The sequence below is a fragment of the Camelina sativa genome, chromosome 6 (genome assembly GCF_030686135.1).
Source record: "Camelina sativa cultivar CO46 ecotype springtype chromosome 6, ASM3068613v1".
Lineage (NCBI taxonomy): Eukaryota > Viridiplantae > Streptophyta > Magnoliopsida > Brassicales > Brassicaceae > Camelina > Camelina sativa.
Window position 1 is genome coordinate 22,539,536 of NC_141885.1, and position 25,802 is coordinate 22,565,337.

The 25,802-nt window shown below is 37.6% G+C and overlaps 3 protein-coding genes and 1 pseudogene across 10 annotated transcripts; 3 read left to right on the forward strand and 1 right to left on the reverse strand.

Moving 5' to 3' along the window:
- Positions 1-1,310: 1,310 nt before the first annotated feature.
- Positions 1,311-3,736, forward strand: LOC104792322 (rop guanine nucleotide exchange factor 14). Its single transcript, XM_010518440.2, has 7 exons — positions 1,311-1,493; positions 1,634-2,020; positions 2,112-2,266; positions 2,354-2,428; positions 2,494-2,763; positions 2,859-3,167; positions 3,264-3,736. The coding sequence occupies exons 2-7, from the start codon at positions 1,636-1,638 to the stop codon at positions 3,465-3,467; spliced, it is 1,398 nt and encodes a 465-aa protein (XP_010516742.1). The 5' UTR covers positions 1,311-1,493; positions 1,634-1,635; the 3' UTR covers positions 3,468-3,736.
- A 221-nt stretch (positions 3,737-3,957) lies between these two features.
- Positions 3,958-5,457, forward strand: LOC104792323 (putative aspartic protease At2g35615 pseudogene; annotated as a pseudogene). The gene has a single exon (XR_015559793.1). The product of XR_015559793.1 is annotated as a putative aspartic protease At2g35615 pseudogene (transcript).
- Positions 5,458-5,517: 60 nt separating this feature from the next.
- Positions 5,518-10,867, reverse strand: LOC104792324 (LRR receptor-like serine/threonine-protein kinase FEI 2). 4 transcript variants are annotated; one of them, XM_087454484.1, is made up of 15 exons: positions 10,071-10,806; positions 9,444-9,533; positions 9,097-9,293; positions 8,851-8,986; positions 8,690-8,761; positions 8,531-8,602; positions 8,209-8,280; positions 7,763-7,834; positions 7,597-7,668; positions 7,321-7,409; positions 7,031-7,186; positions 6,606-6,938; positions 6,280-6,525; positions 6,048-6,181; positions 5,518-5,961 (listed from the first exon to the last, which is right to left on the reverse strand). In XM_087454484.1, exons 3-15 carry the CDS (start codon positions 9,182-9,184, stop codon positions 5,743-5,745), a joined length of 1,761 nt encoding a protein of 586 aa, XP_087310610.1. In that variant the 5' UTR covers positions 9,185-9,293; positions 9,444-9,533; positions 10,071-10,806; the 3' UTR covers positions 5,518-5,742. The 4 variants fall into 4 exon arrangements, with proteins under 4 accessions (XP_087310610.1, XP_087310611.1, XP_010516746.1 ...); XM_087454485.1 differs by having other exon boundaries at positions 9,097-9,289; positions 10,071-10,242; XM_010518444.2 differs by lacking the exon at positions 9,444-9,533 and having other exon boundaries at positions 10,071-10,867.
- Positions 10,868-11,496: 629 nt separating this feature from the next.
- On the forward strand, positions 11,497-25,571 carry LOC104792326 (protein MOR1). 4 transcript variants are annotated; one of them, XM_087454486.1, is made up of 53 exons: positions 11,497-11,943; positions 12,146-12,251; positions 12,337-12,460; positions 13,060-13,139; positions 13,227-13,404; positions 13,718-13,782; positions 14,063-14,145; positions 14,241-14,326; positions 14,480-14,593; positions 14,836-14,955; positions 15,123-15,225; positions 15,365-15,501; positions 15,763-15,828; positions 15,977-16,094; positions 16,191-16,228; positions 16,487-16,558; positions 16,702-16,806; positions 16,903-17,008; positions 17,338-17,450; positions 17,573-17,660; positions 17,779-17,879; positions 17,949-18,056; positions 18,174-18,279; positions 18,382-18,461; positions 18,536-18,679; positions 18,788-18,863; positions 18,975-19,099; positions 19,192-19,302; positions 19,385-19,534; positions 19,625-19,699; positions 19,778-19,856; positions 19,948-20,051; positions 20,128-20,223; positions 20,324-20,398; positions 20,473-20,568; positions 20,684-20,785; positions 20,881-20,982; positions 21,114-21,296; positions 21,368-21,479; positions 21,684-21,760; positions 21,824-21,915; positions 22,139-22,201; positions 22,272-22,398; positions 22,687-22,809; positions 22,905-22,982; positions 23,085-23,243; positions 23,334-23,492; positions 23,663-23,760; positions 23,890-24,046; positions 24,278-24,490; positions 24,598-24,669; positions 24,756-24,945; positions 25,027-25,571. In XM_087454486.1, the coding sequence occupies exons 1-53, from the start codon at positions 11,781-11,783 to the stop codon at positions 25,287-25,289; spliced, it is 5,961 nt and encodes a 1,986-aa protein (XP_087310612.1). In that variant the 5' UTR covers positions 11,497-11,780; the 3' UTR covers positions 25,290-25,571. The 4 variants fall into 4 exon arrangements, with proteins under 4 accessions (XP_087310612.1, XP_010516755.2, XP_087310613.1 ...); XM_010518453.3 differs by having other exon boundaries at positions 21,836-21,915; XM_087454487.1 differs by having other exon boundaries at positions 11,499-11,943; positions 16,197-16,228.
- The last annotated feature ends 231 nt before the right edge of the window (positions 25,572-25,802 follow it).

Sequence of the window (25,802 nt, forward strand, 5' to 3'; positions counted from 1 at the left end):
TATTAATAAAACCCCTCATGCTAAATTGTTTAATTAATGCTGTCTATTTTTTAATTAACCTTTGAATTTTGAGACAATAATTATAAAAAAAACGAATAATAATAATTCAAATCCTCTTTAAGTACAAAGTATGCAGTGTCCATATTTCATTAATTATAAACAGATATGTGAGAGTTAGCCTGGCTAGCTTTGCTCATATATGTGTGAGAGTAATTTTGGCATGTCCGTTTTTTATAAACAGATATGTGAGGGCTACGTTTTTTTTCCTTTGTTTCGTCTTTTGTGATTTGTACGTTTGGATTTAGTTAGACTTCTTGTAATTTAGGGTTTTCACTTCTCTCTTTTGGACTTCCGCTTTCCTTTTTTTTGGGTTTTTAAATTCCGAAAATATTTGTATATCTTTCCTTTTTCCTTTGCAGTTATAATAAAGACAGATGAAATTTCTTTTTTATAAACAGATATATATTTACACGAAATGGCCCAATTATTTTGGGTCTTTCTTTATGAAAGCCCATTTAATTATCACTCGTCGTCATTAGGCGAGGCAGAGTTTTATTATTGTGCTTACTGTTTTGGCTTTTCATATCAGATTCTTCTTGGTTGGGAACTGAAATACTAGTGAGACGTTCACGCATAAATATCTATAAATGTCAAATCCAAATCCAAATCCGCCTTGTTGATCAGGAGTAGTTTTAAAATTGACATTTAACTGTGAAGACAAGTTGGTAGCTCAGCTAGTTACCTTTGTATGAGATAAGAATAATCAATGGAAGATTTGCGTCTGAGAAGACTTCATTCATACCTTCATTATTAGGAAGAAGAACCCCTTTCTCACTTATCTTTGGTCTGAAAGTTTGTATGGACTTTGTTCTGTGAGTTAAAAGAGATTGTTGGTTCTTGATCTATACAACAATGTCATATGTTTACGAAGGTTTGAGAAAAAAACAATGTGGAGGGACACACTTGACAAGTCTTAATGGTGGGTTCCATGATTTGAAAGTTCCACCACATGGAGCGGCTATCTAATCTCATTTTTATACACTTTCCTTTTTGTAATTTTCCGAGGAAAGAAGCATTTTTGAGCCAAATATCTTTGGCTTTATTTATCGAAATTTCAACGATTCCATGGAACTTTTGTTGGTTTCTGTCATCATTATTTTCATATGGGAGCTACCTTAATCTGCATTTAAAATTTAACTTTTTGATAAGTCTCTTTCTTTATTCTCCCACTTGGTAAGTGAGACAAGAAGAGGATTGTGTGCGAAGGTGGAGTTCTTTTTAGTCACTGTCTGAATGGGTCCTCTTTACATGATGCCTAATTCTAGAATGATATATTTTTCTATTTGTGGTACCACTTTCTGATATTGTAAAACAAAAAAAAAAGCTCTGAAACACTAGAGGGTTTACACGATATATATAGCACAAGAAGCTTATATAATTTGTTGACATCTGTTCATGTCTGCAATTACATTTTAATTAAGGGCTCATAATAGGTGTGAGTTTAGTTCTGATCATTAGTTTTATTTATTTATTTCTATGTGTGTAAAAGAGCATATAGTTCAAATTGTAACACTTTCAGGCAAAGTCAGGAAGCATACTAAGCTTGTCAATATTTTTCTGGTTTTATTTTCAGGAATGATGACTTATGATGGCTTAGAAACTTGCATCATAAACAATCAATCTTTAGTAGAAGAAGAAAGTGGAACAAGCCGCGGTGATGAGTGTTCGACTGATTTATTAGATGATGATGCATTTTTACGCTGTTCATCAAGCAGAGATGTGTCCGAGTCGTTTTCATCAAAATCGTTACCTAGGAAGACTAGTTCTGATGACTGGGACTTTGAGAGAAGTCCTAAACACTTGTATCGTAAGGAGAAACCTGGTTATGCACTCTGCTGTTCTGATGTTACTGACATGAAGGAGAAATTTTCAAAGCTATTGCTCGGTGAAGATGTCACGGGAGGATGCAACGGTGTGCAAACCGCTTTAGCTTTATCAAACGCTATAACACATCTTGCCAGTATGTTTTGCAAGTCTACAAAAGTGACTAATGGTAACTGAATTCATCATTTGATACGTTTTGATATAATATTACTTGGATATATATGCAGCCTCAATATTTGGCGAGCTCTGGAAGTTGGAGCCTTTGTCAGAAGACAAAAAGCAGAGATGGAGAAGAGAAATGGATTGGTTACTCTCTCCAACTAACTACATGATTGAGCTAGTTCCAGCTAAGCAAGATGGTGAAAACGGAAGATCACTTGAGGTGTATAAGTGTAACTAAGTTGTTTAATTTTATTTTATGAATCATATATACTCCACATTTCACTAAAATGGTTTAATGTCTGATCAGATTATGACTCCAAGAGCCCGACCAGACATTCATATGAATCTCCCAGCTCTCCGGAAATTAGACTCCATGCTAATTGTATGTGAATGTGATTCTTCTTTTACTTTATTTTGATATCTGCTAATACAAGAATGCATGCGCAGGAAACACTGGACTCTGCGGTAAACACAGAGTTTTGGTATTCTGAAGTAGGTCGTAAGGCAGAGGGAAAGAACAAGATTACAAGAGAGAGCAAAAGATGGTGGCTTCCGTCACCTAAGGTTCCCAAACCAGGGCTCTCTAGTTCAGGAAGAAAGAAACTGGTTGAGGAAGGCAATGTTGTTTATCAAATCTTCAAAGCTGCGAAATCAATAAACCATAACGTGCTTCTTGAAATGCCCATACCTACCATTATCAAGGATGCATTACACAAGGTATGCTTTAGTTGTCTTCGAATACATTATTCCATAAGCTCCCTGTAAAGATTTAGTAATGTATCTTGTTTAATTTCTAATGGTTTTCTTTTAAGTCTGGAAAGACAAGCCTTGGGGATGACTTGTACAAGATGTTGGCTTCAGAGTCTGTCTCGGTAGATGAAATTTTTGTTTCTCTTAGGCTTGTTACCGAACATGCTGCTCTTGAGATAGTTAATAGGTTAGAAGCAGCTATCTATGCATGGAAAGAGAGGATTACAGAAGAAGCAAGCAGTGGTAAACCGGAGATTAGTCGCATTGAGTTGCTTATAAACAGGGCAGAGAGGCTTAATGATCAGATTAAATCCAAGTTCTCTAATCTCCCTCAGTCATTTCTTGATGCCACAAAGATCCAATATGGGAAGGTGAGGGGATTTTTTATGAACATTACTTCATACTTAACAAATATTTGTTTCTTAAGAGCATTGCTTCATGAAGGAAAACGATTTCTCTGTTTTCAGGATATCGGCCATGCAATTCTTGAGGCATATTCTCGGATTCTTGCAAACTTAGCGTTCCGCATTCTAAACAAGATTGAAGAAATCTTGCAAGAAGATGCTCTGAGCAACCCCACTTCTCTTGGCTCCAACGAACTATCAAGAATCCCAGACTGGCTCATCATTTACAACATAAACAAAGCCAATAATGGTACAAGGACTTCCTAAAGCCAACAGTGTCTCTCTATATAAGAAAGTTTTATAGTTCGATGCGTGCCACCTGAAGCTTCTTCTTTGTTCAAAGAGTTTCCTCGTCAATCTTGCCATCTTTGACGTGTATAAACTTAACAAGATTTTGAAATCAGCAGGCTTTTTGTTCATAGTCTAGTCAATCCTGCTATCATGATATACGTAGAAATTATTACATCTTGTAATTAATATACATATAATCCCACAAAATATGCTCTTAAGATCATAAATATTAGTATATTCTAAAAGTCCCAGTTTCAAAAATGTAGATACTGATTTCCCCACATCCCCACTAAACTCAAATTAAATTAGCACCCTTATTGAGAAATTAAAGCTAGCTAATGAATTGCATGTCAAACTTTCACCTCCCCACTCACGTAGCTTTAACTCCTTACCGTTTCAAGTCTCTTCACTTCCTCAGTTTTGTTGTGTATAAAAAACTCTTCTCCACTTCACTCTTAGCACCACGACATTTCTAAAATCAATCAACAATATGGCAACCCCAATTCTATTATGTTTCTTCATCTTCTTCTCCGTGACTCTCTCTTCATCATCAACTCACCACAAAAACTTCACCATCGAGCTGATCCACCGTGACTCTCCCCTTTCCCCACTCTACAACCCACTAAATACTGTCACTGACCGCCTCAATGCTGCTTTCCTCCGCTCTGTCTCTCGTTCCCGCCGCTTCAACCATCAGCTATCTAAAACCGATCTCCAATCTGGTTTAATCGGAGCAGACGGTGAGTTCTTCATGAGTATCACCATTGGTACTCCACCAATTAAGGTACTCGGGATCGCTGACACAGGAAGTGACCTTACATGGATCCAATGCAAGCCTTGTCAACAATGTTACAAAGAAAACGGTCAAATGTTCGACAAGAAGAAATCCTCTACGTACAAAAACGAGCGTTGTGACTCACGTAACTGTCACGCCTTGGCGACTAGTGAACGTGGGTGCGACGAATCCAACAATGTTTGCAAGTACCGTTACTCATACGGAGATCAGTCATTCAGCAAAGGAGACGTTGCTACAGAAACCATCTCTATTGACTCTGCTTCAGGGTCCCCTGTTTCTTTCCCCGGTACCGTTTTCGGTTGCGGTTACAATAACGGCGGTACCTTCGACGAGACTGGTTCTGGAATCATCGGTCTAGGTGGCGGTCAGTTGTCACTTATCTCCCAGCTAAGCTCGTCTATTTCAAAGAAATTCTCTTATTGCTTATCACACAAGTCATCTACCACGAATGGTACAAGCGTCATAAACCTAGGCACCGACTCGATTCCTTCAAGTCTAAGCAAAGACGCCGGCGTGGTATCAACTCCGTTGGTCGATAAAGAGCCTCTTACTTATTACTACTTGACGCTCGAAGCCATCTCCGTCGGGAAGAAAAAGATTCCGTACACCGGAAGCACGTATAACCCAAACGACGACGGCGGAATATTCTCGGAGACGTCGGGAAACATCATCATCGACTCTGGAACGACGCTGACACTCCTTGACTCTGGTTTCTTTGACAAATTTGGCGCTGCTGTGGAGGAATCAGTGACCGGAGCTAAGCGCTTGAGTGATCCACAGGGGGGTTTGTCACACTGTTTCAAATCCGGAAGTGCAGAGATTGGGTTGCCGGAGTTAACGGTGCACTTCACGGGAGCCGATGTGAAGCTGAGTCCGATCAACGCGTTCGTGAAAGTGAGTGAAGATATGGTTTGTCTTAGCATGATTCCGACCACTGACGTTGCCATCTACGGGAACTTTGCTCAGATGGATTTTCTCGTTGGGTATGACTTGGAGACGAGGACTGTCTCGTTCCAACGCATGAATTGCTCTGCCAATTTGTGATTTGTCGTATTGAGCTTAATTTTATATTATCCATAATTACTGTGATGTGTTGTGGAGATATTAAATCAGAACCTAAGTTTTAAGGTGATGCCCTTGCTAGTATAAATAAATACCACATATTCTATATTGATCTCCTCTCCTTGATACAACAACATGAAGAAAAAGCAAACAAAAAGCCTCTACATATTTGATATAACAGAGTTATTATTGACAACAGTGGATGGTCATTTACATTTCAATTTCATGTTCAGATCAATTGAGGGTTTCACCAATCTCGGAAACATTCTAACAATTCAAAGCCAAAAAAATACAAAAAGAAGAGAAAAGAGGTACCGAAAATGAATGGCTCGAATTTTGTAGTGTAAAACTGGACTTGAAATAAGAAGGCACAGAGTCTTTGTGAATGAGAGATCATTCAGAGCTGGAATCGTAGAAGTCACTGGGGCAAGGAGTCATAACTTCGGATTCAAGTAACTGTACGACTCTGTGCATTGTTGGCCGCTCATCTGGACTTGAAGACACACACTGCGTTGCTATTGACAGAAGAGCATCGAGACTCTCTCTCTCCACTCCTTCACAGCTTAGATCAACAATCTCCTTTGCCCGGTTTTCGCTGATTAAGAAGTTTAGCTGCAAGATTATTAAAAAACGAAATTAAAGCGTTTACTAGTAAACAATGTTTTATTATCAAAGCTGGACCTCGTTATTATGCTTACCCAACCAACAATGTTAAAGCCTTTCTCGATGAAGGAGGCATCCGTGGGAAGTTTACCACTCAAGACTTCAAGAACCAAAACCCCGAAACTGTAAACGTCGGTTTTCTCAGTCGCTCTACCGCTTTGCATATATTCTGCAACCAACACTCATCATGATTTCTCACGGATTTAGGTCTTAGGACAGAGAGTAACAACAATTAAAGAGCATTTTTAATACTGTGCAATTGAGTACCTGGAGCCAAGTAACCGAATGTGCCTGCAACAATGGTTGTAATATGAGATTCTTCGTCCTCTAACAACTTGGCAAGCCCAAAGTCTGATACTCGAGCCTCGAGATTTCCATCAAGTAAAATGTTGCTCGATTTTATATCACGGTGTATAATCCTCGGAGAACAATCATGATGCAAGTATGCCAACCCTTTTGCCGCTCCTATTATGATATTTACTCGCGAATCCCAATCCAGTTGCTCGCCTCTCTCTACACATTCAAAGATTTCACTCAATAGAATCATAATTCTCAGTTAAGGGAACCTCGTAAATATGAAGTTGAGGACTTACTATGTAGAGCTTCATCAAGGCTACCACCAGGAAGGTAATCATATAGCAGAAGCTTTGATGTGGGTGAATTGCAGTATCCACGTAGATTCACAAGGTAACGATGTTTGATGCTCCCTAAAATCTCAAGCTCCCTTTCAAAAAACCGATCAAAACCTTCATTTAACTTTACAATTCTTTTTAGCGCAAAAACATTGCCATCATGCATCGATAGCTTGTACACTGTTCCAAAGCCTCCACAGCCTATTATGTGCTCTTCATTAAGAGTTTCCAGTTTCTTGATAATGTCTTTGGAAGCGTAGGGCAAATCTCCATGGAACATCACTATAGACGCACCTGGATAGGTAAAATTGTCTCTCATGGTGTCAAGTTTTGAGAGAAATATTTTTTTATGGAAATGATCTACAATAAGAGTCAGCATGGCTCACCTCCACCGACTTCTATCGCAAGGCTTTGATTCTCAACTCTACCAAGCTTTTTATAGAGAAAGCATCCCCAGAAGCACATGAGCGCCACTAGGAGCAGCCCACCCACAGTTGCTGAAGCACTTATAAGCAGCCTTTTAGGGTTATTACCTCCTTGGCCTTTAATATGGGAGAAACCAAAAAGCAAACTCATTTCAAGCCAAATAATAATATGCTACAAATTTTTCAAAAACTAAGCTATGTAGAATCCATACATTCTGTCCAAGAAATTGATGAAGACACAGTTGCTATACCTGTTGGAGACCCAGAAGCTGTAGAATTTCCAGTGTCATTGCACACAACATCGATTTGTTTTCCACACAATTTAAGATTTCCGTTGAAGCTGCAAGAGTGATGCATCAGTTTTAGACTTGGTTATTTTTTTTAAAGTGGTGCAAAGCTAGCAACAGGGTGCTATTGTGCATACAGTCACAAAAAATTATAACTGCTTTGCCCAATCAACCGTAGAAAGATTTATCAACCTACATTTACAAAAATCTGGTTGGGGAATAAAGATGAATTATACTTACGAGTCCCTCGAAAGTCGAGCGAGTAGGCCATCAGAAGGTATTTGTCCCACCAGGAAATTGTTCGAGACATTGCTTCAAAAGAAGATCAACATAGTTAGCAACATTGAGACTCAAATATACACAAGACAGAAACACAAAACACACAAAATAGAGATTAGCAACTCACAATTTAGTAAGCTTTTTCAACTGCCCAAGTGAAGCAGGGATAGCTCCCTTGATGGAGTTGCTTGAGATGTCCCTTTATGAATGAGAATCAAGAATCAACTTAGTAGTTCAGAAGAATCTAAATGATATGCCCATTTGATATGAAAGAACCTAACATAGATTTACGACTCTCATCATCATATTATTGAGCTTTACACCCAGCAAATAGAACACAATACGTGTGCTGGATATATGTTAAGTCAAATTCCCTGTAGTTTTTAAGGTTCAACACGACCTAGAGAAATATATATGTTTGAAAAACATTATGCTGCATCGGTGGTCAGAAACCTCTATCTAGTTATAGAGGATATTAAATGGTGAGAGTAGCTAGCCGAACATCAAATAACAGTTCCCACAGAGGCTAGGAAAACAAATCCACTTGGAAGAAGGAGGAGATAAATCACGTACAGGTTTTTCAGCGCGGACAGGTTTCCTAGTTCACTTGGGATTGTCCCACCAATGTAATTATTCTGCAAGTATCTGCAAGGAATCGAGGGCCATTAAAAAAAAGAAACAACGATTCTTGTAAACCAGCTAAACTTTTGAAACCATTGGTATATCATCACTCAAGACACATCAATATTATGCACCAACTATATAGAAGCAAATATAGAAAAACATTAGCAATTGACAGAAAAATATTATAAACTCGGAAAAAAGATAACGAAAAATTCGACCAGAAATGAAGTGTAACTACTAATCAGCATATGTACTTTCGGAAAACACTTACATTCCCTCTAATGCCGTGCAATTTCCCAATGCGGCAGGTATTGGGCCATATAAAAAATTGTTGTGAAGCATTCTGCGATGACATGGGAATACACATACGTTGAGCAGTAGAGCATATGCTAGACAGGAATAAAATTAATTTAAGGTTAGGAGCACCTACAAAAGCCTTAACTGATCCAGCATTCCAAGTTCAGGGGGTAAAGGTCCCCTTAGTTTGTGATGAGTAAGACTCCTGTACACAAGAAACTTCAGGAACCGACAATAGATGTACCACACACTAGACAAAATAAAGAATTTAAACTAAAGAAAGTTCAAACTTACAAGGCTATAACTCTTTTTGATGGCGCATCACAGGTCACTCCCTTCCAGTTACATGGATCAGGATCCTCTGGTCTCCAGTGGCCAATGACACCATCAGAACCCAAAACTCCATTTCTAAAACTCAAAAGCGCCTCACCTGGAAAAAGAAAAGGAATTAAGCCCTTCAGCAATCTGGCGGGAGTAAATGGTGATCATGACTTGTCAACGACAAAATATGGAAGATTTAAGGGAGAAAGATCACTGTACCATCGGGACTAATCGCTTCATTTAGTGCACAAAGCAATGAGATCAAAAGAAGCCATGAACAGCAGCGCTTCATCAGACAGATGCCCATTATGGCACCGTTCAAGCATAATATAGTTACTGCCGATCATCTGAAAGAACAGCCTCCGGAATGTAACATCCGTAACATATACTCAGCTGCTCCTTGACACCCTGTCTATCTTCAAGAAACAAAAAGAGACTCGTGAAGATAAAGAAAGTAATCTCATTAGATTGTATAACAAAAACAGCAGACCCCTCATTTGAATCTCTATCAAGACAAATAATTTGTATGAAGCAACACAAAAAGGAGGAATCATCTCATCTCGCACCTCTACAAAACAAGCAGCGAAAGCGCTGCAAATGAAGGTTTCAAGGAACGAAATCTCGATCCTTGGTTTGAAATCCGCCATTGTTAATTGCTAATACAAAGATGGGGAACAAGATAAGCGAAATCTGGGGATGCACCGATTGGGCAAACACAAAAAAAATTTTAAGAACTTGCGCTTTTCTTCTCTCTGACAACAACGATGATTGGATTTGATAAAAAAGTATTTATCTTTAAAAATGGGTTTTCTCAAATGATTTGGTTTTTAGAGTAGTAATGAAGAAAAGTGAGTGAGCGAGATCGAGATTTAAAAAAGCAATCTAATGGCGTAACGAATTCAGTAATAGTACAGAGTCTCTCTCAATCTCAATCTTTCCCAATAAACCCCAACTCATTCTTTAAACGAGGACCTCGGGCTGCTAAATTTAAACTGAAAAAATCACGAAATTACGAAGACACCATTGCCATTACAATCACAGCACAAGAATAGCTAAAGAGTCAAAAACAACCATTCAATAATCTTAAAAAAAAAAACGAAATCGAAAACGATTCGCCGGTTTAAATCAGACCAAAATCTCACTTTTCCCCATCCCGCAAAGAGAAATGAAAAGGAATTGGGAATTACACGAACCTCAAAATGGATCCGCGAGGAGGAAGATGAAGAAAGAATAGGACAGAGGAAGAAGACGCAATTGAGCTGTAAAGTCTTTAACTTTATTTTTTTTGGTTTTGGTTTTGGTTGGGTGTGTGATTTTATGAGAGAGAGTGAAGAGAGAGAAAGGAGAGTACTGTGCAGTAAACTCAACAAACAAAAAAAAAAAAAAAAGATGAGATACTTTGGAGAAAGGAATCGGGCTTGGTTACGAGTTTACGACCAATGAGAGAGGAGTACTGGTGATCACACGTGCCGACCGACGCGATATGATTAAATGCTATGAACGGGACAAGGGCTTTTGTGTTGGGTTTAGTTAAACATCGTTATGGGCCTAATTAAGCCCATAATTGATTTTAAAGCGTACTACTATTCACCTATTGATACAAGTGTACCATTGATTGATAATCATTTGCTTAATTGCTTTCATAATAGAACTGGACATCTACTATATTAAAAAAAGTGATTAATATTTTTTATGGGTAACACTTTTAGTGTGATCGTATATTTTATACAAAGACATGTCATTAGATTAACCAGAAGAATTGTAGAGAAAGGAACGTTGGAGAGAATGTTGTTGCTTTTGTATGTGAAAGGATCATGATGGCTTAAATTTGAGTTGTTGTTTCATGTGCTAGAGATTAAAAAAGATATCTGGGGATGGAGAGCTCGATCACGTAAGACATGAGGATGGAGTTGGAAAAGGTGTGTGGGTGGTGTTGCTTATGATGGAACCCATAAATATTATTCTACAATTCTACTAATCAATCAAAAATAACAAAGTTTCTTTTGAGATTTGAGCATTTATACTTTGCATTAGAAAAACTTTATCAGTATATTAAATTTTAAGGAAAAATCGAATTATTGCTTAAATTTTTAAGATAATAATAAATAACATTTGATTATAACTAGTATTTAAAATTGTATAATAATTAACACATGATTAAGTACTAAATTTTAAATCAATCTTTCAATAACTTCTGATTTACTTTTAAAAAAATCAACAAACTAATCAATTCATATTAGTTTATGTGTCTAATGACTAATGGTTCTTTGTTTCTATTTTAGAGGAGAAAAGATAATTCAATAAACCATGATATCTATATATATATATATATTTAGATAAAAATAAAACATAATTTGTTTTTGTAAGGTTATTGTAGATTCAATTTAATTAATCTTTTCTGACATCAAAGTTTTTTTCTTTCTTAGAAATAGGTTATTAATGTAAATCTACTTTTTAATATTATACAGCATCAACAATAGGAAAATATTGTTTTTTTTTGTTTTCCTAAAAGCCTGAAACAGTTTAAAAATGCCTCTAACTCTTGTCTCAAAGCCTCAACACGTGTCAAAAGAGAAACTAAAACGCTCGTTATAAAATTTGAAATAATCGTGCGTGGACACACTCGCGCGTGAAGGGTTTTAACACCAAAAAAAAGGAAACTACACCACCGATTTAAACGTAGAAACCAAAATTCCCCCACTCTCTCTCTCTGATTACGCTCCACCCTACTCTCTTCTTTTGTCTTTCTCTCTCTCTCTCTCTCTCTTGCCGGCACACGAAGAAATTTTTTTGAAAAGAGAGAGAAAGTTTCAAGAGACCGTACGAAGAAAAAGAAAAAAAAAAACTTGAGTTGTATAGATCGATAAGATCGATAGCGTCGGAGATATAGTTTCGTGGAGAAAATGTCGGCGGAGGACGAGAAGTTGTTGAAGGAGGCGAAGAAGCTCCCTTGGGAGGATCGCCTTGGCCATAAGAATTGGAAAGTTCGGAACGAGGCTAACGTCGATTTAGCTTCTGTTTGTGATTCCATTACTGATCCTAAGGACTCTCGTCTTCGCGATTTTGGTGATTTCCTCTATACCTTGTGATTTTTTAGGGTTTTTTTTTTTTTTTTTTTTTTGAGGCTCAGATCTGATTGGGGTGGTTTATCTCGCTGTGGATCTGGTTTGAATTTGGATTGTTGAGCGGGAATGTGATTCTTCCTAGGGTTTATTTGCTTTACTCTTGATTGAATTTCTGATTTTTTTTTTGATTTTTTAATTCGCAGGTCACTTGTTTAGGAAGACGGTGGCGGATTCTAATGCGCCCGTGCAAGAGAAAGCCCTTGATGCATTGATTGCGTTTTTGCGAGCAGCTGACTCAGACGCCGGAAGGTATGGTGTTGTTTTGCTTTTGTAATGGGCAGACTATTAGTAGTGTGTTTGCATGTGAATACTTAGCTTTTTTCTGCTTTTGAAGGTATGCAAAGGAAGTTTGCGATGCTATTGCGGCTAAATGTCTCACGGGTCGGAAGAATACTGTCGACAAGGCTCAAGCTGCTTTCTTGCTTTGGGTAGAATTAGAGGCTGTCGATGTTTTCCTGGTATGCTATTCATTTCTACCTTCTTGCAACTCTGCAAGGGTTAACTAATAACTAGCCTCATACACTTAACCCTTGCACTCTGATGTATGTATTGCTTCACCATCTAGTTATAGAGTTGCTTGCTAGACTGATGTATCATTGACTAGATAGGTGAGCTGACATAGCAATGGAAGTGCTTTATAACCCAGAATGCAACTATATACCCTTCTTAGAAGGAGTGCGTTAAAATATAGCTTTCTAGTGTTATGTTAGGTTTCTAGTGTAAAAGAGCATTTAAAATAACTATGACTGACATTCCCCTTGAGCATCCAGTAACCAACATTTTCAGTTTTGAGTTATTGCACCCTGTCTCATTCTGTTGGACTTCTGCTATCAATAATACATTTTTCCTGTAACATGTTGTTTTGAAGATGTCTGCTGTAGGGTCTTGTTCAAAACATCATTTGTCTTCCAGTATAAGGCGATAATAACTCCACTTGATATGCATTGTTTCAATCGTTTAAGTTTCAATTTCCCAGAAGATATATTTGGGAGTTGTATTGTATAGTTGATAGGAGAACTTCGTCTCTATAGATTTAACAGATTTGGCATGATTGTAGGATACGATGGAGAAAGCTATAAAGAATAAAGTTGCAAAGGCTGTGGTACCTGCAGTAGACGTTATGTTTCAAGCTCTAAGGTCTGTTTTCAAGTCCTTGTTAGTGTTCTCCACTGGTTCATGAAACCTTTTTTCTGAAATAACGACCCTAGTTTGTTTCTACCTTAGTGAATTTGGATCAAAGGTTATTCCACCCAAACGGATTTTAAAGATGCTTCCTGAACTTTTCGACCATCAAGATCAGAATGTCCGTGCATCTGCCAAAGGGGTGACTCTTGAGCTATGCCGTTGGATTGGAAAAGACCCTGTAAAGTCTATATTGTTTGAGAAAATGAGGGATACGATGGTAAGATTTATGTTGATCCGTACATTTGCATTAGCTATGTTGCCAAGATGATATGAACTGGATCAATTCCTCTTGCTTTTTCTTGGAGTTGTAAAACTGAAATAGAGGTTTCTAATTCTAGTCATAACAGATTGAAGATAAAACCCAGCGCCAATAAGAATCACACTCTTGGTTGTAAATTCTACCCATGATTTGAGATTTTTCCTATTAAGTTATATAAGAAAAACAGTAGAAGAAGTTCTATTTATACTTGGATTTATTCTCTTGTGCTCTTTGCAAACACTAATATTTTATTTCATTGTTGCTCTGCAAGAAAAAAGAGCTGGACGCTGAGCTTGCCAATGTTTCAGGGGGTGCCAAGCCTACTCGAAAGATAAGGTAACTACTATATACGATAACAATTGTTTTTTCCTATGTTACATCTTTATTTATTCATTGGAACTTCCATTAATATTTTTGATTTCACCGTAATCCAGCCTATGCTTTATGAATACTCAGTGTGCTTTTGTCAAGTTTCTGAATAATTGAATTAATATGCATGAGGATTTCTTTTTGGTTTCTAGACCTTTTCGTCGCCTGCGTGAATTTTAAAGTGAAAAAGTCCTAACATGATTTTAAAAAGCTGCAATGTGATTATATCTGTATTTTAATTTTGAAGATCTGAGCAAGACAAGGAGCCAGAGGCAGAAGCTAGTTCCGATGTTGTGGGCGATGGGCCCAGTGAAGAAGCTGTTGCTGATGGTAAGTAGCTTGTACGTCAATAAATTGTTTCTTCATCAAGCAATCTTGAGAAGTCTGCTTACTTTGATTCTATTTTATCTACTCTTTACTATCAGCCCCCCAGGAAATAGATGAGTATGATCTTATGGATCCTGTGGACATTTTGACTCCTTTGGAGAAGTCTGGTTTCTGGGACGGAGTGGTGAGTTTTGGATGCTTAATGCCTTATTTTAATTTATTATGTTTTATTTCTTGTGGTTGTCCTTCACTGAAATAACTTTTTATACTATACCACTTACTTCCCATATTGATTGCATTTGACACATTACACGAGCTAACGATGTATCCCTTATAGAAAGCTACAAAGTGGTCAGAACGTAAAGAGGCTGTTGCAGAGCTAACAAAGCTTGCTTCGACTAAAAAGATAGCTCCTGGTGATTTTTCAGAGATTTGTCGAACCTTAAAGAAGGTATTTACATGTTAACATCTTAAAATCCTTTGTATGCTTTAGCTCTGTAAGTGCAGCATTATCTAATTGGTGATGAAGCAGCCTGCAAATATCTATGCTTATTGATTAATTTGAAGTTCATTCGTTTTAAAATGTTTTCTGGTTGCAATAATAGCATCAGCGCTGCTGGTGTTTAGGATTCAATGTTGCATAATTTCTTTTACTTTTAGTTTGATAATATTTGTTAATATTTCCGATTGCAGCTTATCACGGATGTGAACTTAGCTGTTGCAGTTGAAGCTATTCAAGCCATTGGAAATCTTGCACGTGGTTTAAGAACACATTTCTCTGCTAGTTCACGGTTTTTGCTGCCTGTTTTGCTTGTGAGTCATGTGGAATCTTTGATTCATAATTATTATTTACAAGAAGATGCTTCAAGTCTTTTGAGTATTGATACTCTTTTCTTAGATAAGAATGGGCTTAGGTTGCTGACTGGGTTTTAGTCCAGCATTTGATACAAAACTTGGTGGCTGTTTGTTCCTTTGAACAGGAAAAATTGAAAGAGAAAAAGCAATCAGTCGCAGACCCACTTACACAAACGTTACAAACAATGTACAAAGCTGGGTGTTTGAATCTTGTTGACGTTATAGAAGGCAAGAGCCATTTTATCTTGGAATTTTTTTATGAAGCTCTATTGATTTGCTTATGATTGTCTTGTTTAGATGTTTGGCGACCAATTTTTAAGAATCTGTCTTTCATCAGTATTTCAACCAACTTTGCTCTCTTTTGCAGATGTTAAGACAGCAGTAAAAAACAAAGTTCCACTTGTGCGTTCTGCAACTTTGAACTGGTTGACATCCTGTCTTGAAACAACTAACAAGGCTCTTATTCTAAAGGCACACAAAGAATATGTCCCTTTATTTATGGAGGTTAGTACTTTTTGTGCCCGATGGCTCCATGTTATACTTTGTCTAGTAGTACGTAGTTGCTTAATAATGCAAGCATAGATAGATGCAACAAGTTAGTGCTACAAGTACAGATAACATATGTAATGTTGCAGTATTATGATTAGTTGGTTTAGCAATAGCATTGAGTTGAATTTTGATCGCAGTTACCACTTCTAAGTTTGAAACTAATCAATGGTTTGAACTTATAACTTAGTTGGATGCCTGGAATTTGTAATAATGTAGTGTCTCAACGATGGAACTCCTGAAGTGAGGGATGCAGCATTTTCGGCTTTGGCTGCAATAGCTAAGGTATTAGTTTTATATTGTGCTTTGTCAGCAACATATTTCCGTTGTCGTCTGTTGTATGATGTACACATGTTAGAATATGCGGATAAATGACTCTTTTACTTCATGTTTTACTATTCCCCATATGTTTATTATCTTCTGGTTATTTTAGTCTGTAGGTATGAGACCTTTGGAAAGGTCGTTGGAAAAACTTGATGATGTTAGAAAAAAGAAACTTTCAGAAATGATTGCAGCCTCTGGTGGTGGTGACTCAGCTGGTACAAGCTCAGGTTTGTGTGCTTTATTTCACACAGTCGTTATCTGAACATCAAGTTTTGTTTGCGGGCTTTTTCCCATTCTAATAGGATGCTCTTTTCATATAAAAGTGACAGTTCAGTCTTCAGTTGGGAGCACGGCCGCAGGGGTATGCTTCTATCCGTATCTACAGTGTCAAATAACATTCAGTTCTTTAAAAAAAAAAATAATTCCCTTTGATGGGAGATGGGTAGGGCATCTGGGATGTGGAGATGGGATGTTTGATATAGTTGGTATTAGATGCCTTGTCTTTTCGCATCTCGTTGTCTAAGAGATTGAATGGGTTTCATGTCTCGTATCTGTTTGCCTGGTAGTTCTTTTAACATTTGTATCCACACAATAGTTATACCACTTCAAAATTATGCAGAACTCAGAAGCTTCCTTTGTAAGGAAATCAGCAGCAAGCATGTTGAGCGGCAAAAGACCTGCTCCCTCTGCTGTGAGTTTTCTCTTACATTTTTTTCTGTGACTGTTGCAACTTGCAATCATTTGAGGTTTTAGGATACTTGCGGGCCTTTTCCCTTTTTTCTTTCTGAATTCCACTATGATTTGAACATCACATTAAATGCTAACATTTTATAGCCTGCAAGCAAGAAGGTTGGGACTGGCAAACCGGGTGGAGGCAAAAAAGATGGTTCTGTACGGAGTGAAGGTTCAAAATCTGTTGAACCACCTGAAGATGTCGAGGTACATGTATATAAAATTAGAATTTGTTATGTGATTGATTGACTTCTTGCCGACTTTTATGGTGTTAATATATATATATATATTTTTCATTTTTAGCCTGCCGAGATGGGTCTTGAAGAGATTGAAAACAGATTAGGTTCTCTTGTAAAACCAGAAACTATATCTCAGCTAAAGAGCTCTGTATGGAAAGAAAGACTTGAAGGTTTGTTGAAGGCCTGGAGGACTCTTTTACTCTCAAATGCTTTTGTCTTCATCATTAGTGCTTACTTCTTTCTATGTTTAATCTTTTTTTTCGTCTTGCTTGGGGTGGTTAATCTCATGTTGAAGTGGTTCTGCATCAAATTTCATTCCTATACATAGTATAAATCTGTTGTGCAAGGGTCCTGAATTAATATCGAAGCTCTATTTCATGTTGCCTCATATTGATTCAGTTCAAAGCTGCATTAGCGCATGTCACAGCATCTCTTTTCTATCTCTTCATTTTTTAAGTATCTATCAGTTTGACGATTTTTTCATTTTATTGCCGTGCAGCAACTTTGGCTTTGAAAGAAGAGATAGAAGGTCTACAAGAACTAGACAAGTCAGTGGAAATCTTGGTCCGGTTGTTGTGTGCGGTTCCTGGTTGGAATGAGAAAAATGTGCAGGTATGCTTGTTATTCTATCTAAATTCTTCTTATTTGTATTTTTTTTAAGAATTAACACCCCCCCACCCCCCCCACCCCCAGATTTAATTAGTAAGTACATGAGCTTATTACTTGGAATGCAGGTTCAGCAACAGGTCATCGAAATCATCACTTACATATCTTCGACTGCGGCGAAGTTTCCTAAGAAATGTGTCGTACTTTGTATTACAGGTTAGTATCGAAAAAGCTACCTTCAGTTGATGAATGCTGAATCCTGACGTCAGATTTAATTTTTTCTTAAGAATTAGTTCTAAGCTAATTTGCGTGAGTTTTTCTATTAATTCACTAGGCACTAGTGAACGAGTTGCAGATATAAAGACACGAGCCTCTGCTATGAAATGCCTTACAGCTTTCTGCGAGGCAGTTGGTCCTGGATTTGTTTTCGAAAGGGTAAGTACTGGTTTGGTCAACTTTCTTTTTAATATGATCATAATGACAATATATGGCTTTTGGTTGTAGCTTTTCAAAATCATGAAAGAGCACAAGAATCCAAAGGTTCTTAGTGAAGGCTTGTTATGGATGGTTTCTGCAGTTGATGACTTTGGTGTCTCACTTTTGAAGCTTAAGGTTCTGAAGTTTTTTCCTCTTAGAAAATTCCCAGCTCCTGAAATCCCTGTTTATTAAACTGCAGTATCTAGGTTTTTTACATTATGACCTAATGAGGTTTTTCTGTCCATTTGGCAGGATTTGATAGATTTTTGTAAGGATGTTGGGCTGCAATCAAGTACAGCTGCCACCAGAAATGCTACAATTAAACTCTTGGGTGCTTTACACAAGTTTGTTGGTCCAGGTAGCTACGAATCCATTTAAGCTGTTTTATCTTTGTCTAACTTGTGTTTTGTAGAATAACATATCTTAACACTGAATTAAACTATGTTAATTCTGTTTGCAGACATTAAAGGGTTTCTTAATGATGTCAAACCTGCACTACTAAGTGCACTTGACACCGAATATGAGAAAAACCCTTTCGAGGTATACATTTGTGTGGATTGCCTTGATTTTTGGATTTCTTGTTTTTCTTGCTGTACTTATATTCTGTTCATCAGGGTACTGCGGCTCCGAAGAGAGTTGTTAAGACGTCAGTTTCAACATCAACATCTGCTGGAGGGCTGGATGGCTTACCTAGAGAAGATATCAGTAGCAAGATTACCCCTAATCTTCTTAAGGGCTTTGAGAGTCCTGATTGGAAGGTGCTCTTTAAATTGGAAGTCTTCTTTTGTTGTCTAAACCTAACAAGTCTTCTGTGGAAACTTATTTTAAGCGGTAGAGTTAAAATTGAGTCGTTTAAAATTTTGTAGATGCGTTTAGAGTCAATTGAAGGTGTCAATAAAATTCTGGAAGAGGCTAATAAACGTATCCAACCAACTGGAACTGGTATGAAGTCAGAACTTTTCCCATAATTCTCTGTTATTTTAGATTTGTCATATCCAAAATGAAGTCATGATTCCTTATTGTTATATGTATATTTTTTGTCACATTCGATAGGAGAATTATTTGGTGGTCTTAGAGGACGCCTGTTGGATAGTAACAAAAATCTTGTTATGCAAACATTGACTACCATTGGAGGTGTTGCTGCAGCTATGGGACCAGCTGTTGAGAAGGCGAGCAAGGTTGGTGATACATGTCAAGCATTGAAAATAATTTGTACACTGAAATATCACTGTTTGCCAGTTTTATCATATACTTGAGTTATCTACTTCAGGGAATTCTATCTGATGTTCTGAAATGTCTCGGTGACAACAAGAAGCACATGAGGGAATGCACCTTGGCTGCTCTTGATTCGTGGCTTGGTGCTGTGCATCTTGACAAAATGGTTGGTGATAATCTTTTTGAGGCTTGTCTTTTGCTTGTTGCTATAATTTAGTCAACTAAAACTATATTTTCTGTTAATGCAGATTCCTTACATTATAATAGCTCTAACAGATGGGAAAATGGGAGCAGAAGGACGTAAAGATCTTTTTGATTGGTTAACAAAACAGCTTACTGGATTAAGTGACTTTGTGGATGCTATACATTTACTGAAACCTGCAAGCACCGCAATGACGGTGACTCATCTAAAATTGTTATACCGCCTCATCTGCTTTAAACAGTGATTACGATTGTTTATAATTTTATCCTTCAATGAATCTTTCCAGGACAAATCAGCAGATGTGCGAAAAGCAGCCGAAGGGTGCATTTCTGAGATCTTGAGAGTCAGTGGACAAGAAACTGTAGGTATCTTGGGTTAGCTTGTTCTATTCAGGGCTAGAACTCAATATCTGATTAGATGTTTGTATATATATTTTCAGATTGAAAAGCATCTCAAAGATATCCAAGGCCCAGCTCTAGCTCTTGTGCTTGAAAAAGTAAGACCAGGATTTGTTCAAGGTACCTCTCCATGATCTGGTTGTCTGATTGTCATGTTTTCTCTTCTTCATTCGCTTTTTTTCTCTGTTCAAGCTAATGGTGTTGTTTTCAGAACCATTTGAATCATCAAAAGCTATGGGGGGGCCAGTGTCTAAAGGTGTTTCAAAGATTTCAAAATCAACTTCTAATGGTACCTTGAAGCAAGGAAACAGATCAGTAAGTTTCTATCTCTTAACATATATATAATTTTGTACACAATTTATAATATCTGACTAGTTTTGTGTTTCTGAAGAGAGCCGTACCAACAAAGGGCTCAAGTCTTATTACGTCTGTCCATGATATAGCTATCCAGTCACAGGCTTTGCTAAATACTAAGGACTCCAATAAGGTTGGATAAGTTTCCAAAGAATTTGTAAATATTTCCACAGGTATTGTGTAGGATGACAAAAGGTTGATTATATATATTTTTTTGTGTGTTTAAATCGCAGGAGGACAGGGAGAGGGTGGTGGTTCGTAGAATAAAATTTGAGGAGCTGCGACCAGAACAGATTCAGGATCTTGAGGTTTGATTTCTAGAGGATTTAAATGAGTTCTGCATTAGGATCATGTTATAACTAAAGTTGGGGGTTTGGTGCAGAATGATATGATGAAATTTTTTAGGGAAGACTTGCAAAAACGATTGTTGAGCCCCGACTTCAAGAAACAAGTAGATGGGCTGGAAATCCTACAGAAGGTAGCAGCTATCTTATGTTAGAATGCGGATATCTTGTGTTAGAATCTTATTCATCTGCTAGATCTTATTATTATTTATTTTTATTTAAAGTAAACTTCCCTCCTTCTCGCCGCAGGCACTTCCTTCTGTTTCAAAGGAGATAATAGAAGTATTAGATATACTTCTCAGGTGGTTTGTATTGCAATTCTGTAAATCCAACACAACCTGTCTGCTAAAGGTAAATTGTAATGTTTATTCTGCTATTGGAGTTCATGTTTGACACTGTTTTTCATGCAATAATAATGAAATTTCATTTGCTCTGGGTAAGAATAGGTGCTTGAGTTTCTTCCGGAGCTTTTCAACACATTAAGGGATGAAGAATACTGCATGACGGAAGCAGAGGCTGCAATATTTCTGCCCTGTTTGGCGGAGAAGGTTAGCCATCGGATAATAATTCAATTTCCCTTGGTGTTGACCTCTTTATAAAAATTCCTGTTTATCTTTCTCGTTTAGAAAAATATTGGTGCTTCAGTATCTTTATATTTAACTCCCTGTCCTTGGTGCAGTTGGGGCATAACATTGAAAAAGTAAGAGAAAAAATGCGGGAGCTGATGAAGCAGATTATCCAAGCATATTCTGTGGCAAAGACATATCCCTATATTTTAGAAGGTTTACGTTCCAAAAACAACCGGACGAGGATAGAATGTACTGATCTCATAGGATATCTACTCGAGACTTGTGGTACCGAGGTAGTAGCAAAACTTGACAAATTATATGACATATCTGTTCTGTTTGAATTCTAATATACCTTTCTAAGCAGATAAGTGGACTACTGAAATACTTAAATATGGTTGCAAGCTTGACGGCCGAAAGAGATGGTGAACTCAGAAAAGCTGCTTTGAACACCATGGCTACTGGTTATAAGATTCTTGGTAGGGGAATTCATCAGCTTTTGTGAAGTTATAGTGGAAATTTTTTAAAACTTGCCATGTCTCGCAGTGATTAGTGCTCAATTTTGGCTTGTCTATGTTTCATAACCTAATAATCATGATTCTGAATCGAATTTCGCATTTGGTTGTCCATTCCCTTGAGATAATTTTGGGACTCGTTTCTCATTGTGTGGCTTGTTATTGCAGGTGATGATATCTGGAAATATGTTGGGAAGCTTACAGATGCTCAAAAGAGTATGATTGATGATAGATTTAAGTGGAAAGTAAGTTAAAATATGAACCATTTTTTGCTTCAGACTTGTATCTGTGAGTTTTATTTTTCATAGTTTGGCCATCAGATCAAGGAAATGGAGAAAAGAAGAGAAGGGAGACCTGGGGAGGCACGGGCAGCATTAAAGCGTTCTGTTAGAGACAACGGGTGCGTAGGTTACAGCATTGAGACTTTTTGGTAGCGACTTATTTGTACTTAGCATCGGCAATAAGCTAAAGTGGAAGCCAAAAAGATAATCACATAAGTCAAAGGCCTAATAATGCATTTTAGAATCACAAAATTATTTTGATGTTGGTTTTCTTAGTGATCGGGAACAGAAAGGATTCTCAGGCGTATTTAGTGTCTATAATGATTTTCTGTTTGTTTACAGACCTGAAGTGGCAGAGCAAAGTGGTGACCTTTCTCAAATAGTCCCTGGTTCTTTATTTCCAAGGTAGACATATATATAAGTTTCTGGTGTCCATGCGGCTTCTTTGCACAACTCAATATTTTTTCTCTTCCAGGCAAAGCTATGGTATTTCGGAACAAATTCTGGAGAGGAACCCAGTACCTCGGACAATTGCTGGAGTTAATGGCCCTACAGACTGGAATGAGGCTTTGGACATCATTATGTTTGGTTCTCCGGAGCAGGTTTCTGGCTTCTGTTATCCGATCTTGATATTATTTGTTTGGTCTGTTATGGAGTAGCTTTTTCTGTTTTAGGGTATTAGCATAAATTATTACTTGATGTTATTATTATAGTAAGTCAATTATCTACTACAGAGACTTAATAAAGGTCCATAGAATACATGTATGTTTGATTTGGTTGTGAAGGGACGTTGACCAATTTTGTCATTTGGAAACTGAGGTGATGCATATTTGAAGATCCTGCAAGTGTTGATTTAATTTTGTATTTTCCTCTTTTCTTATGTGTTGCAGTCGGTTGAAGGGATGAAAGTTGTGTGTCATGAGTTGGCACAGGCTTCTAATGATCCTGAAGAGAGTGCAATTGATGAACTTGTGAAGGATGCTGATGGACTTGTTTCATGCTTAGCAAATAAGGTCTGCCTGATAAACTTTCTTTGTCCATTTGTCTTGCAGAACTCCATTAAAAGTTTCTGCAGACCACCACTCAATTATGTTTTATATTCTGTTAGGTTGCCAAAACATTTGATGTTAGCTTAATGGGAGCTTCATCGAGGTCATGTAAATATGTTTTGAACACACTTATGCAGGTAACTCCGTTTGAATTTGTGATGCTGCTTTTCTTCATTAGATTGTTAGCTCAATTAGGTTTGTTTGTGAAGCTTATTACTCACAAGTATGTATTGTTGCAGACATTCCAAAATAAGAAGCTTGCCCATGCAGTCAAAGAAGGGACTCTTGAAAGCCTTATAACAGAGCTCTTGCTTTGGCTTCTGGATGAAAGAGTTCCACGTATGGAAGATGGCAGCCAACTTCTGAAAGCTCTGAACGTTTTGATGCTTAAGATCCTGGTTAGATATTCCTCCCATGCTAAAGGATTTCATCATATGTGGCTATGAAGTTCTCTGACTTCCTCTCCTTTTTTTTTTTATTATATTCAGGATAATGCAGATCGGACATCATCGTTTGTGGTCCTTATTAGCTTGCTACGTCCTCTTGATCCATCTAGATGGCCTTCACCTGCTACGGCTGAAGTATATGCTGTCCGGAATCAGAAATTCTCTGATTTGGTAGTTAAATGCCTTATTAAACTTACAAAGGTATGATTTCTACAAAATAATTGTTAGGAGAATCATTGTTCGAATAACTTAAGTAGTTGTTACATACCAGTCCTGCTGTTTTTTGTTGACGTGCCTTTCCTACTTGCTACGATCAAAGTGTCAAAAAAAAACTTGTATTGTATATCTGATTATTGCTTGTCTATGTTTAGCTCCTCCAAAGCACCATATATGAAGTTGATCTTGATAGGCTTCTTCAGAGTATCCATGTATATCTGCAAGAGCTGGGAATGGAAGAGATACGTAGGAGGTACATCTCCTTAAATGCACTTATAAATTTTACAAATATTAGTCTGTTTATTTTTTTGGAGATTTTCCTACTTGCCATTACTAATTCATTCTCGTTTTGTTCTTGGTTGGGATTTTTTCCAATGAGAAGAGCTGGGGCAGATGATAAACCTCTGAGGATGGTGAAAACTGTTCTACATGAACTTGTTAAGCTCCGGGGAGCCGCAATTAAGGGTCACTTGTCTCTTGTCCCTATTGACATGAGGCCACAACCCATTATTCTCGCTTACATCGACCTGAACCTTGAGGTGAGATCTTAGTCTTATAACTTTCTCTCCAGAAATCTTGACAAATTGCTGAAGCTGAGGGTTTGATCAAAGAGCGCATCCAAACCATTTGGTGTACTACCTCTCTTGATACTTAACTTGAAAGATCATATGTACTAAATTACTTGGTCGAATAATATATCTGAAAAAGTTACTTCCATTTTGTAAGAGAAATTCAGACGTCATTGGTAGTAACTATTTAAATACTTGCAGACTTTAGCTGCAGCAAGAATGCTAACCGCAACAGGTCCTGTGGGTCAAACTCATTGGACAGATTCAACAGCCAATAATCCTTCACCTCCCGCAAATTCTGCTGATGTTCAGTTGAAGCAAGAGCTTGGGGCGATTTTTAAGAAAATTGGGGACAAACAAACTTCCACAATTGGTCTTTACGACCTCTACCACATCACTAAGTCATATCCAAAGGTATATATGACTTTGGATTTCAAGTATTTGTGTATCCTGTTCTTAATCAACACACGGCCATTCGAGCCACATTGTATGTACCTACAAACTGATGTCAATGCTTGTAGGTTGATATCTTTTCCCAACTTCAAAATGCTAGTGAGGCGTTTCGTACTTACATTAGAGACGGTTTGGCCCAGGTTTGTAACAAATCTCCTGGCTTCTACTATCATTGCCCTTATAGCTTCAGTGTTTTGAGTCTTTAAGTTTTGCAATCGATTTTTAGGTTGAGAAGAATGCAGCTTTGGGGAGAACACCTTCAAGCCTACCGTTGTCAACTCCTCCCCCTTCTTCCTTGGCTCTCCCATCTCCTGATATTCCTTCCTTGTCGTCTTTAGATGTTGTGAAGCCTCTGATGAACCCTAAATCTGAGTCATACACCGACGACATCCGAGCCAATAACATGAATCCTGGAGGTACTTTCCTCGATCCTGATCCTTCTTTTTTCTTCCTTGTGGTGTTTTATTCATATCTGTTAGAAAAAAAATCTATGACAGTGATGACTGGGACGCTAGATGCAATCAGAGAAAGGATGAAGAACATGCAACTTGCTTCATCAGGAACCCTCGAGTCAGTAAGCAAACCGCTGATGCCAACAAACGAGAACTTATCAATGAACCACCAGACCATTCCCCAGAGCCAAATGGGACCAGAGAGTCCGCACTCACACCCAGTGGTTCTCCCAATGGATGAGAAAGCATTGTCCGGTCTTCAAGCCAGAATGGAGAGGCTCAAAGGTGGATCACTGGAACATATGTAGAAACTAGAGACCCCAAGCTTTGGAGTCTAAAGTTACAAAGCAAGAGCGCCATTTTTGTTACTTCTCTCGAATTAATGTAGTGTTAGTAGACTAGTAGTAGTAAAGCACTCTTTTAAATATATATATATACATACATGTAAGAGGAGAAATATTTATGGCGAAGATGGTACTGCGGCTAATAGAATTGCATGGGAGTTAGGTGTGTATAGTGGTTGGAGAATATAACGAGTGTGTGCGAGATTCTTTTTAAGATGAGACCAAATATTATTCTTTCTCTGTTTACAGTTCTATTTTCATTCGCGAGTGAATTATTTAGACCTTTTCACAACCACCCGTAACATCTTGCATTACGAGATGCCTGATGATATGATATCCCTCGAATTTGTTTAGATTATACGATTCTTATGTAGTTGACATATCTTCTGTAATCTGTATTGTGCAGCGTTAGTTTTATTCCATACGAGCGGAATAATATTTGGTCCTACTTCCCAAATCCCCATCTAATCAATCATC

Bases quoted from the DNA above. Each gene is read 5' to 3' on its own strand.
- LOC104792326 (XM_087454486.1), top strand. From the start codon at position 11,781: ATGTCGGCGGAGGACGAGAAGTTGTTGAAGGAGGCGAAGAAGCTCCCT. The intron at 20,983-21,113 runs GTTAGCCATCGG...TCCTTGGTGCAG, and splicing joins TGCCCTGTTTGGCGGAGAAG to TTGGGGCATAACATTGAAAA. The intron at 21,480-21,683 runs GTAGGGGAATTC...TTGTTATTGCAG, and splicing joins TACTGGTTATAAGATTCTTG to GTGATGATATCTGGAAATAT.
- LOC104792324 (XM_010518444.2), bottom strand. From the start codon at position 9,184: ATGGGCATCTGTCTGATGAAGCGCTGCTGTTCATGGCTTCTTTTGATC. The intron at 7,669-7,762 runs GTGAGTTGCTAA...CTTCTTTTGAAG, and splicing joins TTGAAAAAGCTTACTAAATT to CAATGTCTCGAACAATTTCC. The intron at 7,410-7,596 runs GTAAGTATAATT...TCACTCTTGCAG, and splicing joins GCTCGACTTTCGAGGGACTC to CTTCAACGGAAATCTTAAAT.
- LOC104792322 (XM_010518440.2), top strand. From the start codon at position 1,636: ATGATGACTTATGATGGCTTAGAAACTTGCATCATAAACAATCAATCT. The intron at 2,021-2,111 runs GTATGTTTTGCA...ATATATATGCAG, and splicing joins CGCTATAACACATCTTGCCA to CCTCAATATTTGGCGAGCTC. The intron at 2,764-2,858 runs GTATGCTTTAGT...TTTTCTTTTAAG, and splicing joins TCAAGGATGCATTACACAAG to TCTGGAAAGACAAGCCTTGG.